The 16,273-nt window shown below is 37.6% G+C and overlaps 2 protein-coding genes and 1 non-coding gene across 3 annotated transcripts; all 3 read right to left on the bottom strand.

The window, feature by feature from the left end:
- Positions 1-257: 257 nt before the first annotated feature.
- LOC137934372 (light-harvesting complex-like protein 3 isotype 1, chloroplastic) lies at positions 258-1,304 on the bottom strand. The gene is made up of 3 exons (XM_068778658.1): positions 1,112-1,304; positions 599-736; positions 258-514 (listed from the first exon to the last, which is right to left on the bottom strand). Exons 1-3 carry the CDS (start codon positions 1,302-1,304, stop codon positions 258-260), a joined length of 588 nt encoding a protein of 195 aa, XP_068634759.1.
- Positions 1,305-7,713: 6,409 nt separating this feature from the next.
- LOC137934046 (glutamate dehydrogenase 2) lies at positions 7,714-10,796 on the bottom strand. The gene is made up of 9 exons (XM_068778242.1): positions 10,553-10,796; positions 10,356-10,469; positions 9,339-9,560; positions 9,162-9,236; positions 8,945-9,061; positions 8,624-8,874; positions 8,403-8,478; positions 8,240-8,326; positions 7,714-8,149 (listed from the first exon to the last, which is right to left on the bottom strand). Exons 1-9 carry the CDS (start codon positions 10,658-10,660, stop codon positions 7,964-7,966), a joined length of 1,236 nt encoding a protein of 411 aa, XP_068634343.1. The 5' UTR covers positions 10,661-10,796; the 3' UTR covers positions 7,714-7,963.
- Positions 10,797-11,885: 1,089 nt separating this feature from the next.
- TRNAH-GUG (transfer RNA histidin (anticodon GUG)) lies at positions 11,886-11,957 on the bottom strand. Its single transcript has one exon. It is a non-coding gene; the product is annotated as a tRNA-His (tRNA).
- Between the last annotated feature and the right edge of the window lie 4,316 nt (positions 11,958-16,273).

Raw genomic sequence — 16,273 nt, 5'->3', positions numbered from 1 at the left:
GGAACTTATAATTTTATTTCCTGTTACAGTTTTTAATGCAATTTTTGGCATATATGTGAATGCATGAAATTAAAGTATTATAGTTTTTAATTATGCATATCTTATGAGCATATTTGGTGCATGATAACATGCTAGTGTAAGTTACAAAGAAATAAATGTATTATTGAAATTTGCCGATATGACAAGCTGACCGTCGATACTTGATACAACTAGGCGTTCTCTCTGGCTCACGAACAACTCTACATTGATTGATATTGTTAGGTGCTCCGTCCTTCGTCAACTTCGGAATTGTTGTCTTCATATGTAGCTCGCCATTGCTGATCATAGAGAATAGCTTCCTCTGTCAAACTACGGATATTACCAAAATTTTCGGTCTGTCGGAAAAGAAGCACTCCAGCAACCACCGCAAGTAGGCCGGCCTTGCAGATGGAATTGCCCGTTTGATCCACCAGTCCGATCCCAGATAGAGCATCTACAAAATAAGCCATGAAAAATCCCACCATTGCCGCTCGTCCTGTAAGGCAGCCATTAAGAAATTTCATGGATCAGAAAGAGAGTTGATGGTCTCTACGCCGCATAATCAAGACAAAACTTTTACCGTTTAGGACCTCCGCTTCTGGTAGGTGGAACCTCCTCAACCAAGCCCACCATGGTATGGTGCAGCTTCTGAAAAGCACAGGAGATTCATGGGTTGCTGGTTGTGGATAGGTTTGAAGAAATTTTCTCCTCCTTGCTTCTGCAGACAAGAAGAGAATAACAGTATGTTACTCTTTCTCCGTGGAGAAGGAGAATCAATAAACAAACAGGCAAAAGGTCTCAATTCAGAACACGGAAAATGGATTTAAAGTTGCTTCGAGGGAGGGGATTAGTTGACGACGTTCTGAGGCTGGAAACCTCAAATTCCAGTCTTTTTATCCAAATTAGCAAAGAAAGAACCATAAGATCAAATTTTTGAGTCTTAAGATATTGTTTCTGACCTGCAACAATCACGGCATCCCAGTCCATAATCCCGTCCTTAACGAACATATTCCGATCCCAAGTTCCCTTCTTCCATCTCCTGTCATTGAAACTTGGAGAGTAGGGACCTTATTCAATTGATGAATAAGTTCACCTTCTTCCACCTCTGATCCACTGCCACTGATTGAGAGTTTCACCGGCTTTTGTGTTCCATCAATCAATTTCTGGGCATCCGAGTGGTTTGCCTGCTTAGCTCCCTGAGAGCGGCCTGGCCTTGCTGGGGACTCTGGCTTTTTTGTGACTCGGTGAAAGCTTTGGATAGAGACGAAGATGGTACTCGACGCCATGACCAATTGACAAACGGAGTTACTGATTTCTTTTATCTTCCTTGTATATAAGTTAGAAAAGTAGAAAGGAAGGACGGAAGCCCTTAATAATTATTTTATAAACTTATTTCTTAATAATTAGAATTCTAGGGTTCCATGCTTAAAAGACAGGTAGAAGAAGTGCTAGAGAGAGTGAGAAAGAAGTAGGAAGAGAGATGGAAGCAAGAGAGAGATGAGAAGAAGACTAGGGTTAAGAGTGTGGATGAGTAGAGAGGAAATAGAAAGCCAAAGAGGAGAGTTGACTCTCTCAATCAGCTTGAGCCCTCTCCGATGCCTATTTATATTGAATGAAGAAGATTACAATGGATCTAAACTACCCTTACACATCCATGGAGTAAATATGTCATAATTACAGTTATCCATGATTACGTAGAATAATTTTCCTCTTCGTCTTCTTCTTCTTTTATAAGTTGGTGCATGAACATCAAAGAATCTGAGTTTAAAACATATATGTTGAAGGGAGCTTGCTCCAATGACCTTGGTAAACATATTTGTGATTGATTCTAGGAAGGAATATAATGCATAGATATGACACCAATTTATAGATTTTCCCGAATAAAGAGACAACCAATCTCAATGTGTTTTGTTTGTACACAAAAATTGGATTAGTCGCAATGTGTATAGTTGCATAGGCTCATTCATAGAAAGTCCAAGTTCACTGAACAATGATTTAAACTGATACTCGGCTTCAACACTCATCATGCGACCACACTTTGTTTTTTGCTTCTTCATGTAACTAAATTTCTACTTACCATTGTACAATAAACAAAGATAGATTTCCAGTAGTCATTAGGAGAACTGGCCTAGTTTGTATATGCAAAGTCTTTAATGTTACTATGTCTACAACACTTACAAAGGTAGATTTCTATAATGAAGGACCCTTTCCAATGCAAGTTAGTGTGTTTGTTGAGGTTAATGCATTAACTGGCTAATAACACTAATAACAAATGAGATATCGGGTTGAGTAACAATAAGATTAATAAGTTTGACAACCAACCACTAAAATCTTCTATCATCCACATCATCATTTGTTTCCATACATAATTTGATATTTGGATCCATAGGGATGTTGGCTGGCTTATGACCAGGCATACCAGTTTCTTCCAAGAGTTCTAAAGTACACTTTGAAATAAAATTATGCCATGTTTAGATTGAAGGGCTTTTATGCAAGGAAATTATCTGAGCAACCCAAGGTCTTAGTTTGAAATGACTAACTTAAATCCTTCATCACTTATTGAATGCCACTAGTGTCATTGCCTATGATAATAATATCATCTATGTAAACAACCATAAGAACCATACCTCAGTTTGTTCTCTTGGTAAAAACCGAATGATCAACCTCACACCTAAAAAACCAAACCTAAGAACAACCTTGTTGAATTTGTCAAACCAAGCACACAGTGACTATTTCAACCTATAGATAGACTTCTTAAGGTTACATACCTTCTCCCCTCAACCATAAAATCGGGTGGTTGTAACGTATATTTTTTTTATGTAAATCACAATTAAGGGAAATATTCTTAATATTCAATTGATAAGCAGACCACCAGAAATTGGCAGGTAGAGAAATAAGAACACATATTGAATTAATTTTAGCAACTGGAGATAATGTTTCATTATAATCAATGTCATAGGATTGCGTATATCCCTTTGCAACCAGTCTTGCCTTTTACTGAGCAATGCTGCCATATGGATTGTTCTTTAATGTAAAATACATATACATTGCACGATTTTCTTCTAAGGACGAAGAGAGGTTAACTCCCAAGTGTTGGTGCTGTACGTGGATGTCATCCTTTCAACCATGGCAACTTCACTAGGATCTTTAGAAGCATCTTCATAAGTTTTAGGAATAGGAGTAGATGATATGGGTGCCAAAAATGAGAAACAACTCGAAGACAATCTTTAAGCTAAGAGAAAATTTTGAAATAGGATAAGATGTAGAGGGCTGTTTTGAGCACAAGATTGAGGTTTTTTGCAAAGAGCAAAAGGTCGGGTATCATTTGGAGGCCCAAATACAATAGGAGGAAAAGAACTTACTTCATGATCATCATTGGATCTTTCAAGTGATAGATTAGCCAAAAGAGAGGGAACCTCTTGAATCAGTTTCTAAAAATTTGCTCAAACAATGGTGGGAATACATGCTAGTCATGTAGGATAATAGGGCGAGGCATCATTGCAAAAGAAGTAAAACCTGGAGGAGATGTATATGGATAAAATGGTTTTTTTTCTCACAGAAGGTGACATAAGTAGAGATGAAGGTATTGTGAAGAGAGAAGGCATAACAAACATAAACTTTTTGATTTTCTAATATCCAAGGAAAATGCATTTAACTGCTCGAGGTCAAATTAATTGTGACGGGAGACAATTAATGAACCAAACATACGAGCAAGTAAAGGAAAAGGTGAAAACTCTAGTAATTTTTAAAAAGGAGCTGATCAACCAAAAACACTAGATGTCATATGATTTATAAGAAAGCAAGAAGTTGTTGACCTAGGTTGACCTATGATATTTTGATGATAACAAAAATTACCTATTTGAGTTGATGATTATAATTCAAGTATTTCATTTGCATTTCCTTCAAGAGACACACAATCAAGGCATATGAGGAAGAATCAACAAACTCATAACGAGACCTCAAGCCAAAATAAAATGACAAATCATCTAGAAGAAGCACCTAAAAAAAACCTTAATAATTTGAAGAACTAGAGTCAAATCAAATAGAAAAACCTCAAGATCTCTAGCTTCATAAGAGGATAACCAACCAAATTTTAATCCTACAGTTCATGGGAGAATTGGAGCTTTAGGACATACAATTTCTTCTAAAACCATGTTTTATCAATGCATACAAATGTTTTACAAACTTTACCCCTTAAGAAAGGCCAAAGTCATGCTTAAAAATAAATTCCGTACTCTGGTAGTAGGCATGATCAATCATCTCGTAGAGTTATGAGCGATCATACAAAATATAGTAAGGAAGGGCATATAAAGCATGATCATTCTGAACTGGAATTATGGATCATTCCAAAGGCATGATTAATCATCCATCTTCATTTGATTGATCATACAGCACACGGCCTGACTAGTTTTATAAAGCATGATCAATCAGTCGATGAGGCATGATCAATCAACGGTTTTGTAAAAGCTTTCAAACTTGTTTATTGATTCCTTAATTGATTATTGGGGTTAGGGAACTCAAAAATTGTAGCCATTATACATGGTTGATTGATTATACTTTTTTTGTTGATCGATCAACACTTTTTGGAGCTATTTGTAAACAATTAAAAATGACTATTTTGGTTAGGAATCTTATAAACAGGCCCCAAAACTCATTGGAGAGTAATTAATATGTAGTTATTTGGATACAAAAGCTTTCAAAAAGATTCTCAAACTTGAAATTCTAATTTTACCCTTTTTGAGAGAAAAATACTGAATATGTCCAAATTCTTTTATTTATCTCAAATCACTTGACATTTCTAGTTGAATCTAAGTTCCACATACTTCATACATGTACTCTAAGAATTGAAAGTTTGAATATCTGTAGGAGAAGGTTTTCTCTCCAAAAAGAAGGCATAATGTTTTATTTTCCTTTAGTATTCTCACTTTCTTTTGAAAGAGGTTTTCTAGGACCTTAAAGGGAGGGAGGGAGGGAGGGGGTGGGGGGTTGGTAGGTTAGTTTGCTCGCAAAGTAGATCACCCAGGAAAAGAGAAAATGAAAGTGAATTCTAAGGTGATATACTTTCCTTAGGCAATCTACTTTTCTAAGTTAGTGTGGCCTATAGAAAGTATAATAAAATATAGATTCTTGTGTTAGTGTAATATTATGACAAGTATAGGTAGAATTCATTAATAAAATAGATTTATGAAAAAAATAACTAAGAAAAGAGGGATTCATGTTAGTATAAGTCATTAAAAATTATAATTTTTTTAATTAATTCAATTAATAAAAAATCAATAAGAAATTATTTAAATTTATTTAAAGTGCTAATATGATTTAACAACAAGAATTTAATTTTTTATTATGAATTAAATTCACCTTTAATCAATGATAAATAATCATAAAATATTCTAGTAATTTAAATATAAATTTAAAAAAATTATCATATTAGAGTAATTTAAATTTTATATATTTTTTATAATAGTTAAATAAATTTCATTTGGTAAAAATAAATTTGAATTAAATAGCATGAATTTTAATTTTGATACAAAAATTAAATTTCTAATTACTTAGTGTCATTAAGTAATAATAATAGTCATAATTTCTAATCAATCCAATTATAATTATAAAATAATTAAAATAAAAAAGAAGGAAGAAGGAAGGAGAGGGAAGAAGGAAGTAGGAAGAACAAAGGAGGATGGAGGAGCAATGTGCAAACCCATGAAGGCAACCAACAATGGAAAGTGAAATTCCAGCCTAAGATGTGGAATTTCACATTTCATCATTTTGTTAAGAAATGGGGGATTCACTTTATTTGGACGAAGTGAATTCCACCCTGACTTTCTTATGAGATAGAGTTGAGTCTTATCCATATTTTGATGATAACAAAACCTAATAATGCTAACAATCGTAAATTTAACATTTCAGATGTTTTTCCTTCAAGAGACGCAAAAATCAAAGTCTTTGAAAACGAATCGACATATGCATCTCAATACCTTGAACTCCATCGATGTGTCAAGTCATCTTGAAGAAAAATAAAGTTCAAGTTGTATAAAAAATCTCAAGAACTCTAACAGTATGAGAGGGCAACCTTAAAACTTCAAACTTGTGGTACAAATGAATTTTCTAAAACTTTGGGGCATGTTTCATTCATAACATGTTTTACTAAAACATATCAAATTTTTAAACATGTTAGAATCACTCAAGAATTTTTTTTTCATGTTTTGAAGCCTAAATTAGAAAACTGGTTTTAACATGATCGATCGTTACCTGCCAATAATTGATAATCTCGAATGCAACCTGGCTGAAAATATAAAGTATGATCGATCAATCAGGATGGCACAAACCAGACCCAATAGGGAGACTTTTCTATGATGATTAAGATGGAGAGTGGTTCATCCTAAAATGACTAGGATCTAAGAAACCTATTGCTCAATAACTTTTCATAAGACTTCTCTATGTGAAACTATTTTGACTATTAAAAAAAATGAGGCAGAAAAGAAAACTCCTTTTTCCTCTTTCCAAATGCCATCAAGCTTTTTAATTGCTCCTTAGGTCAGTTTCCTATTTGGAAAACAAAAAACCAAAAACGCGGCACATTCATTGAGGCTCACTGGTGCGGCTTCCGTATGCAAGGCTCTGGATTGATGCTCCGTCCTTGATCAAGCTCTGAATTGTTGCCTTCATGTGTTGCTCGCTATTAGTGATCATAGAGAATAGCCTCCTCTGTTAAACTAGGGAGGTTACCAAAATCTTGGGTCTGTCGAAGAGAAGCACCCCAGCAACCACTACAAGTAGGCCTTGCAGATGCCAGTTTGATCCACCAGTCCGATCGCAGATAGAGCATCGAAAAAACAAACCATGAAAAATCCCTCCATTGCTGCCCGTCTGTAAGGCCGCCATTAAAAGCAATTTCACGGGTCAGAAAGGGGCAGATGGTGTCTGAGCATATAATCGAGGCGCTGCATACTTCGAGATAAAACTTCAAGTTTAGGACCTCTGCTTCTGGCAGGTGGAAACTCCTCAACCAAGCCCACCACGGTATCATGGAGCTTCTGAAAAGCACCGGAGATTCATGGGTTGCTAGAGAACGAGAGTATGTTACTCTTCTCCGCCGAGAAGGAAAATCAATAAACAAATGGACAAAAGGGTCTTAATTCATACTTGTCGAACCGACTTCGGGAAGATGGATTCGAAGTTCCTTGCTATGAGGATATCAGTGGACAACCTTCCGTGGCTGGAAACGCCAGATTCATATAAAGATCGTCTAAGAGTGCGCTATTTTAAAAGTTTCCATTCCGTTTATCCAAATAAATAAACGAAGACAGAATCAGGTCAGATTTTGAGTCTTAAGATATTGTCTCTGAGGAGCAATAATCACAAAATCCCAGTCCCATCTTCTAATCTTTCACAAACATATTCAGATCCCAAGTTACATACTTCCATCTCGTGTCAGTGAAAGCTTTGCAGAGAGGTGAAGATGGTATTTGAGGCCATGACCAATTGGCAAACAGAGTAGTTGCTCTGCTTCTTACTTTGTTTCTGTCTTTATTTCTTGTTTAAAATAGAAAAGTACAAAGGAGGGAAGAAAGCCCTTACTGGGAAATTAAGAAGCTTATCCTTTGAGAGCAAACAAATTGTTATCAGTAGAAATGGCAAACTGTGACTGAAACTTGAGAAATATTGATATTCTTACAAACTTTGTCATTAAAGAAAGAGAAATTTGATTAATGTGCAATGAGAAGAAATACAGAACCAATGTATATCAGAACACTGCATTTATCTTATTTCATTGAATAACTTTTACCTTCAGTCTCACACCTAAAAACAACCCATCTTGATACAATTTCTAACGGAAAAAAATTTTGAACTGTTGACAAACAACAACCTACATGAATTTGGCCATAGCAGGTGACACTATTCATCACCTTGAATGATATCAGGTAATGTAAATGAATAGGTGCTCTTAGGCTTCCCAACCCCTTAAGAGTGTAGCTCGAGCAACACGATTCACACCCAATGTGAAAGCTCCCATACGTAGATTGCAGTTGTATGTGCGGCACATTTCCTTAATGTTCTTGAAAGCTTTCTGCATATATCTTCGAAGCTCCTCGTTCACCTTCTCTTCTTCCCACATGAATCCTTGGATGTTCTGTAGAAGTGTCATATTATGCACACAAGTTTATTACAGGTAAAAAGATCATTCATAAGAAAAGACCTCTTAGCTTCTCTGTTTGCTTACCTGAACCCACTCGAAGTAACTTACAGTCACACCCCCAGCATTTGCATATATATCTGGAAGTACAACTACCCCTTTCTTGGATAAAATCTGCAACAAATGATCCAACACTAAGAAGCTTTTCTCATTGAACAAATATTCTTTCTGTTAGACATAATAAAACTACCTCATCAGCTTCTGGATCAGTGGGATGATTTGCAGCTTCTATGATGAACTTGGCTCTGATATCAGCAGCATTATCTCTGGTAGAAAGACAGACATGGCCAAATCAGTTCTGAAATTACATTTGAATATACTAAGCCTTTTTTTCTTCTTCCTACCATTGCCTATCAAAGTTTTAATGAATATGATTATTCTTAAAAAAATATATATAATTAGAGATAGAACCTGTTGATGACACCACCAAGGGCACAGGGAATGAGAACATCACACTCGTGTACAAGCAACTCATTTAGTTCCATGGCATCTCCGCCATGGAAGCCCTTCAAGCTGCCAGTCTCATTTTTGTGCTTAAACAAAGCTGGAATATCTATGCCATTCAGGTTCCTGATTGCACCTGTAATGTCACCCACAGCTACAACCTTACCGCCTCTCTCATGAATGAGTTGTGCAGCCCATGAACCCACATTTCCAAAACCCTGAGAAACCATTAAAATTAGCAGTTCTTCACTGCAAAAATCAAATGCAAAAAATATGGCCTGTAGCTACCTGGATGACAAAGCTCAGGCCTGCAATAGACTTTCCATACTCTGCTAGCAAGGCCTCAGTTGCAAACACCACACCACGCCCAGTTGCTGCATCTCTACCTAGAGACCCACCAAGATCCTAAAACATCCAAATGCATTATAACCAGGAGGGCTAAGCTCGAAGGTGCTATTTTCACTAACAGTTAAAGTCTGACGATCATCTGTGTTAAAATACTTACAATAGGCTTTCCGGTGACTACAGCAGGGGAGTGACCGTGAAACTTTGAGTACTCATCCAGAATCCACGCCATTGTCTGCCAATTACCCAAAGGGGGAAAACAAGTGTGAGCTTCAAGAAACAGAAAACTTGCTGAGAAATTTAGCCAATAGAAGCAAAATTGAGGCAGATGGGGAACCTGTGAATTCGTTCCCATGTCAGGAGCAGGGACATCGGTGTGAATTCCAATAAGATCATGGATCTTCTGAGTGAAGACACGGGTAAGACGCTCCAACTCGCTCAGACTTAACTCTTTCGGGTTACACCCAATGCCACCTTTTGCTCCTCCGTAAGGAATATCTGCTACAGCAGTCTTCCATGTCATAAGTTGAGCCAGGGCATTCACTTCATCAAGATCCACCTTTTAAACAATGAAAGTAAAATGATGAGTTTAACAAGCCGATGGTATCGTTTGGAAATGACGAGGCCACAGATTTGAAATCCTAATTATATATAAATTCTGTTTCAAAGGCGTATATGTAGAAAATCTGGGTTAGAACTGCTTAAACAAGCTCATCCAATAGATCGAAGTAAAGACAAGGCCGCTGCATAGAAAATCACGAACCTATAAAATGCGAGTTTATGGAAGAAAAAAAATTGGGGGTGAGTTTGCTGATTTTTATTTGAATAAAAATGCCGATTTTCCTGAAGATTCTGCCCGGGTCTTTTGCTCAACCTCGTAAACAAGCTTTAGTTATTTGAACTTTCTATTAGAAAAAAAAATGAGGTAGAAAAGAGAACTTCCTTTTCTATTTTCAAATGCCATCAAGCTTTAGTTGCTTCTTTGAGTTCAGTTTTCTATTCGAAAAGAAAAAAAAAAGCACTTTCTTCATACCCCATTATTTTACAAGATAGAGAAGAAAATCCAGAAGTTCAAACTGAAAATATTACCACTACCAAAAAAAAATTCTTCGAAGACACCCATAGCTCATTCTGGAATCGTTTCATAAAACAAGATCATGGAAACCGTAACGAATGATTGAAATGGTCGACACTGCAAAATCCTCAAAAACACTGAAACCGACCCACGATTCTTCAATACCAACTTCTTTGATCCAAATACAGATCGAATAAAAAGATACTGATCGGTAAAACGCAGAAAAAAAAAAAAAAAAAAAAAAAAAAAAAGGCATAAGCGAGCTAAAGAAAAGCTCACCTCAGGATGATACCGAATCCCCCCTTTCATTGGCCCGCGAGCATTATCATGCTGAACTCTAAATCCAACGTACGAAACCAGAGTTCCGTCGTCCTTCGGAATCGTACACTCAACCTGCAAACACAGACTCCATAAGACCCATGTAACCAAATCCCCAACGCATAAAAAATCAGAAAGGCAGAAACCCAGTATCCTACTTTGATTTCTCTGAACGGGATCAAAAGGCTCTTCTCGAGCTTAGAATCAAGCCCAAGAAGGCGGGCGGCGTTCCGGAAATTTCGACTAGTTGCCGTAAGCGCGTTCATTTTCACCCCACAAAAATCAAATCTGAAACCCCCTTGATACCGGAACCCAAAGGATCACGAAAAAAGAACTGGACAAAGAAAACAGAGAAGCGGAAGATGTTTCCTTGCTCTTGAATAAAACGACTTCGAACGAACAAGAAAGGAGGAAAACCAGTATTTATAGGCGAAAACGCAGTAAAACCGAAAGTGACAGATCTTTCTTTTCTAAACTGATGAAAATGACGACGAGTCCAAACTACAATTTTTTCTGACAACCGAACAAGAAAGTGGGAGAAAGCAAAAACCAGACCATCCACCCGAAAATACCCTTCCTTCTTTTCTCCCCAGAATCGGATTGACTTTATAATTAAATTAAAAATCCGACCCACAGGGAAACACTCTCCAGAAAAACGGCTCCATTTGCCTAGTCATGGCGGCCAAAGAGAGAGAAGACGATGACTGACGTGGCAGTCTGAGCTTAGATGCGCTGGCGATGAACGGAGAGGCAATAGGAGGATAGACGTTTTCGACTCTCGACGTCTGTCTGACGTGGCTTCCTAGAGTAAATTTTGGCTGCCCGGCTTCAATTCGCCGCGCACGATTAGTAAACATAATTCTTATTCTGTGTTCTCCTTCTATCAAGTTTTCAATTCAAGTTTTGCAACAACGAGGTGGGTGATTTTTTATATTAGTTTCTAATTTAGAGAGATAAGCATTGAAATCAGAGGGAGGAGAGACGATCACAACCAAACTCATTTATATTTTTAGGTTTCGTTTGGTACGACCAGACTTCAGTTTTAGGAAGACAGGGAAGGCATCTGGGAATATGCCAAGTCAATCTTCTCTTCTCGACTGTCCAGGTAACGCCTGATCATTTCGTCGAACAGGTGATGGACAGTTTATCCAGGTACGGGAAAAGATGGATGGAAATGAAGATGTGACCTTCCCTTTGATCTGTCCCTTTTTATTTTGATTTTACGGACGCGTGCAGAAGAATAACAAAAACAGAAATTAGAAGGGAAGACGAAGAAGAAGAAGCCAAAAAAAAACAGTAAATGTATGGACGAATCGGTGTCTGAATGTTGACGCGGGCCTCAGCGAGAAGCTCGGAGACGGCAACGTTTCTTGTCCATGACAAAGCCACCATTGGATGTTAACCGTAGGTTGAGAATTGAGAGTCGTAATCTCACTTCTGTCTTCATTATTGAAAACAGAAGTGAAAAAAAAAAAATTAAAATTTACTTTTTGTGGCTGCTGGGATTCGAGCCCAGGTCTCCACGGCCACAACGTGGAATTCTTACCACTAAACTACAGCCACACTTTTGTTTCAGAAGGATAATATTAATATTATTTATTTTATATAATTAACTATTTAAATAATGTGTCATTTGTTCGTTGACCTTAGGGCGGCTAAAATATATGATATGACCAAACCCATTTGTAACCTCATTCACGTTTAACAATCCAAAATTATCCTCAATTGGAAATACATTTTTGTTTTTTAAAGGTCAATTTTATGAAAATAAATAGCATAATTAATTTTATTTTGTATCAAAATAAAATTTTTTATAACTACATTCTCTTGTAAAAATTAATTTTTTAGTTTTATATTTACTATATGTTATTAATTAAAATAATAAAAACACACACATGCATCAATGTCTAGTAAACTTGTCTGTCTTTTGTAACCTATAGCATGAAACTTGAGCTCTATATGGGGAGAAGATAAAGCATATGTAATAATTTATATCATATAAACTAGTTATTTGTCCATTACATAATACACTGCTAAATTTTAAAAAGTAAACCTATCTACATCTAGTAAATGGCCTCACGGGTGTAAGAAAGATTAAGCAGAAATTTACCCAAAAGAGGATCAGTGTTCTCCTTCAACGAACCTAGGATCGGCGTTCTCCTTCAGGAACCCAAGGTTCAGGTCTCCCTTTGACGAGCCTGATTTCCCTTCTTCATTCGATTCATCAAGCCATTCACTCCATCTATTTTGATTCCGTTTTCTTCCAAATATTGTCATCATAGATCGTCCATGTAAGACACGACAACCTAGTTTGGCCTCTGAATTTCAACCCGATCTCTCCCATCGTAGAATCACTCGATCCATGGTCAAAGACCACAACATGTGTTTTAACATAAAAATCGAGGGCATTTCAGAAACTTACCCCAAAATTTCTTCTTTTTGATTCTCATAGGTCCTGATTCCTCCTCCAACTGTCGACACCACGTCTTCCATTGTGGTTCCCCTTTCTCACGTCCCCCTTTCTCCCATGTTCTCCTCGCGTTGCCGGCTGCTGGAATGAGGGACCCTATGGCTGTCTGAAGAGGTGGGGAAAAACCTTCTTGGGCTTCTCGGGGTAGCTATTTTGAGGTTCCAAAACAGAGGACGAAGCATTTCAAGCTTCATCGGAAGAAATTGGAACCGTGGCGTGTGCAAGAACAGCCTGTCCCGTGGCCTTTCCTCCCATTCGAGACATCGTCTGGTCGAGCGAGTTTAGGTCGTATGACCTTCTTTTCTGCGGCAGGGAGATGCCTCTCACTTGCAGAAATTTTAATGGAACATTCACGTTTGGCTACTTCCAATGCTAAACCCCTTGCGTATTTCTTCCAATAGATCGTGCATGGCAAGCCATTTTTCTTGGGACAAAGAATCACTTATTGTTTTCCCGCTCTGATACCAGTTGTTATGATCCTGGATCTAACACAACGATTCATAGGGAAGAATAAGAGAAAAACGAAAATCAAGCCAAAGGGAAGCTTGAAAACCCTAGGTTCGTTAAGGAGAACACACACCTCTGAGCTCGTTGAGGAGAACTCAAAACCCTTGTTTGCTCTAAAGCAATGCTTGCCTTTTCTCATTACTCTTACCCCTTAAATAGGGTTCACCCTTTCAAGGTTCAAGATAAACAATTACAAAAATACCCATATGACCTATTAATTCATTAACTAAAATAAAATAAAGTAAATTAAAGAAAACAATTAATTAGACTCTAAATAACTTAGCAACGTTATTGTGTGCATAACAATATCCTAACTTAGGAAACATGATTTATTACAGTCGGCCCGAGCTTGTTCTGATCGAGACCTGGACCCACCCGAGTCAACCCAACAAACCAGGCTGCTCTTCTAGCTACTGTCAAGCTGCACCTATCTACCGAGTCAACCCAGACCAACTCGGACCGGGGGTCCGGATCAATTTGACTCGGGCCACTTATGTTTCTACCTCGGTATACATGTCTTCCATGACTCGGATATATTGATCTACGATTTGACTCAGCGCGACTTGGTAATTTTTTTCTCTGCTAGATTATTATTTTGAAGAATTCATAGATTATTCATTGGTCAACATATTATTTGGTACAAATATGTGCATTAGATTATTTTATGGGTGAATTTTACAAGGATTATTTTGGTTCGCGTTATATGGGCCCAATCCCATTTCAGTTGCTGCTATTGTGTCTCTTTGGATGAGACATTATTATTGAAGAAGAGGTGGCCTCATACTATTATTTATTTGTCCCTGTCAAAAATATCAAAAATATTTACGGTTGGGATTCCATGACAGAGGAACTTAATACCCCGTAAAAAATATCAATTATGTCAACTGTTGGGATTCCATGACGAAGGAACTTAATACCCCGTCAAAAATATCAAATGTCAAAGGTTGGGACACCATGACGGAGGAACTTATTATTAAATATATGTTACTTCCCCCCATAATATCATATATTACTCTACCACTTGAGAATCATTGTCCTGGAGAGGTGGACACTTAAGAGAAATGCCGATAGACACACTACCTACAGAAGACGGAGTGTGCCCTACATCTAGCATGAGTTAAGACTGGAGTATGGAGCAATGTCTTAGTGGTTAGGAGTAATTTACTCTCACTGATATTATGTCATTTGGGCCTCATGAACGAGAGCACCAGTTTGAGGGGGAGTGTTGGAAGATATTACTCTACCACTTGAGAATCATTGTCCTAGAGAGGTGGACACTTAAGAGCAATGCCGATAGACACACTACCTACAGAAGACGGAGTGTGCCCTACATCCAGCATGAGTTAAGACTGGAGTATGGAGCAATGTCTTAGTGGTTAGGAGTAATTTACTCTCACTGATATTATGCCATTTGGGCCTCATGAACGAGAGCACCAGTTTGAGGGGGAGTGTTGGAAGATCGGGCCCAAACCCACACGACTAAGGAAGGCCCACATATCTAAGTGTATTAGAAGATGGGCCTAAGCCCATAAGACCAAGGAAGACACATGCATCCAAAAGATATAGAAGACGGGCTCAAGGCCCACAGATCAAGGAGAAGGCCCACAGGCCCACATACAATGATGGCATGATGGTAAATAAAGGATCATCTCATAGAGATGGCATTGATGTAATTAGATTAAAGTTCAAGGGTTAAAACCTTAAACCCTAAGTTTAGGGGTATTATTGTAATACAATAATTTTATTAATGTATAAATAGAGCTTCAGGGCGAGGGTTAATACATCAAGTCCATAACTTGTTCTTCCCCCAATTTTCTCCCAATAGGTTTCTCTCCCTTTTTCTCCATGAGCTAAATTCATGGAGTCCTAAAAATCAACACTTGGCACATGAACTTCAACTTCAAATTTGGTGTTAGTGTGGACGAGTTCATGGGCACTGGAAAAAACAGTTTCCAGTGGTAGTGCCCCAAAATAAGAAAAATATAAAAAACAAGAGAATTAGTAACTTGTTATGATATACTTAATTAAAACATAATAATTAAACCTTGTTGGATTTAGAATCCCTTTTCCATAATTCCGAGCAAGAGAAAGAAGAAATAAAAAAGAGAAAAGGGAAGAAGAGCTCTCGGGTAGAGAGAAGAAAAAATAAAAGAGCAAAGAGAGGTTGCGCCAAACAAAGGGAGAGAGAGAGTAACTCGAGAATGAGATGCGTAACTTGATTAATTTTGAATTACAACACCTCTAGTTATAGTAGAGGAGGAGGTAGAGTCCTTATACAGTTAGCCTTTTAATCCTAATTACATTCCAACTCTAACTCTCTAAGATAAGTCTATTTAAACCAAACTACTAGAAGCATAATATGAGTTGAACTAGAACTCTGGCATTCTTCATGTGACTATTGGGGAGAAAGCCAGCTCGTAGCCTTATCCTTGTGGGTCCCTCGTGATTCTCCAGCTCATCTTTATAAGGTTAATAACTCGTGAGATATTTGTGGGTCCCACTTGATCTTCAAGTCTTCTAGCTCAATTCTACTTGTGCTTCTTGATGCCTTAAATCATGCTTGCTTGGGTGAGGATTCTTCTCGATGTCCCACGTCCTTTAGGACTCTTCTTGGTGTCCCACATCCTCATGGTGAGTCCCACCAGCTCAAGCACCATGGTGGGTCCCACATTGTAACAATCCCCCTCAAGTTGGGGGTGAGAAGACATCATAAATGCCCAACTTGCTGCATATGGTAGACATAATCTTGTGAGTGACTGGCTATGTGAGAATGTCTACAACTTGATTTTGTGATGATATATGCTTTAGAGATAAGAAACCAGTTTGGAACTTTTCTCGTATAAAATGACAATCCACTTCACTATGTTTTGTCCTTTCATGGAAGACTGGATTCGATGTAATG

This window comes from Aristolochia californica, unplaced genomic scaffold, assembly GCF_029961685.1.
Source record: "Aristolochia californica isolate CCGP_79_NKW_82.1479 unplaced genomic scaffold, dmAriCali1.0.hap1 SCAF_6, whole genome shotgun sequence".
Classification (NCBI taxonomy): Eukaryota; Viridiplantae; Streptophyta; class Magnoliopsida; order Piperales; family Aristolochiaceae; genus Aristolochia; species Aristolochia californica.
This window is presented reverse-complemented; position numbering and strand designations above follow the sequence as displayed.

Coding starts and splice junctions, on each gene's coding strand:
- LOC137934372 (XM_068778658.1), bottom strand. CDS start 1,304: ATGGCGTCGAGTACCATCTTCGTCTCTATCCAAAGCTTTCACCGAGTC. Junction 737..1,111: donor TGGATCAGAGGTGGAAGAAG/GTGAACTTATTC, acceptor TCTTGTCTGCAG/AAGCAAGGAGGAGAAAATTT. Junction 515..598: donor AGAAGCGGAGGTCCTAAACG/GTAAAAGTTTTG, acceptor GCTGCCTTACAG/GACGAGCGGCAATGGTGGGA.
- LOC137934046 (XM_068778242.1), bottom strand. CDS start 10,660: ATGAACGCGCTTACGGCAACTAGTCGAAATTTCCGGAACGCCGCCCGC. Junction 9,237..9,338: donor ACATGGGAACGAATTCACAG/GTTCCCCATCTG, acceptor GGTAATTGGCAG/ACAATGGCGTGGATTCTGGA. Junction 8,479..8,623: donor CTTGGTGGTGTCATCAACAG/GTTCTATCTCTA, acceptor TCTTTCTACCAG/AGATAATGCTGCTGATATCA.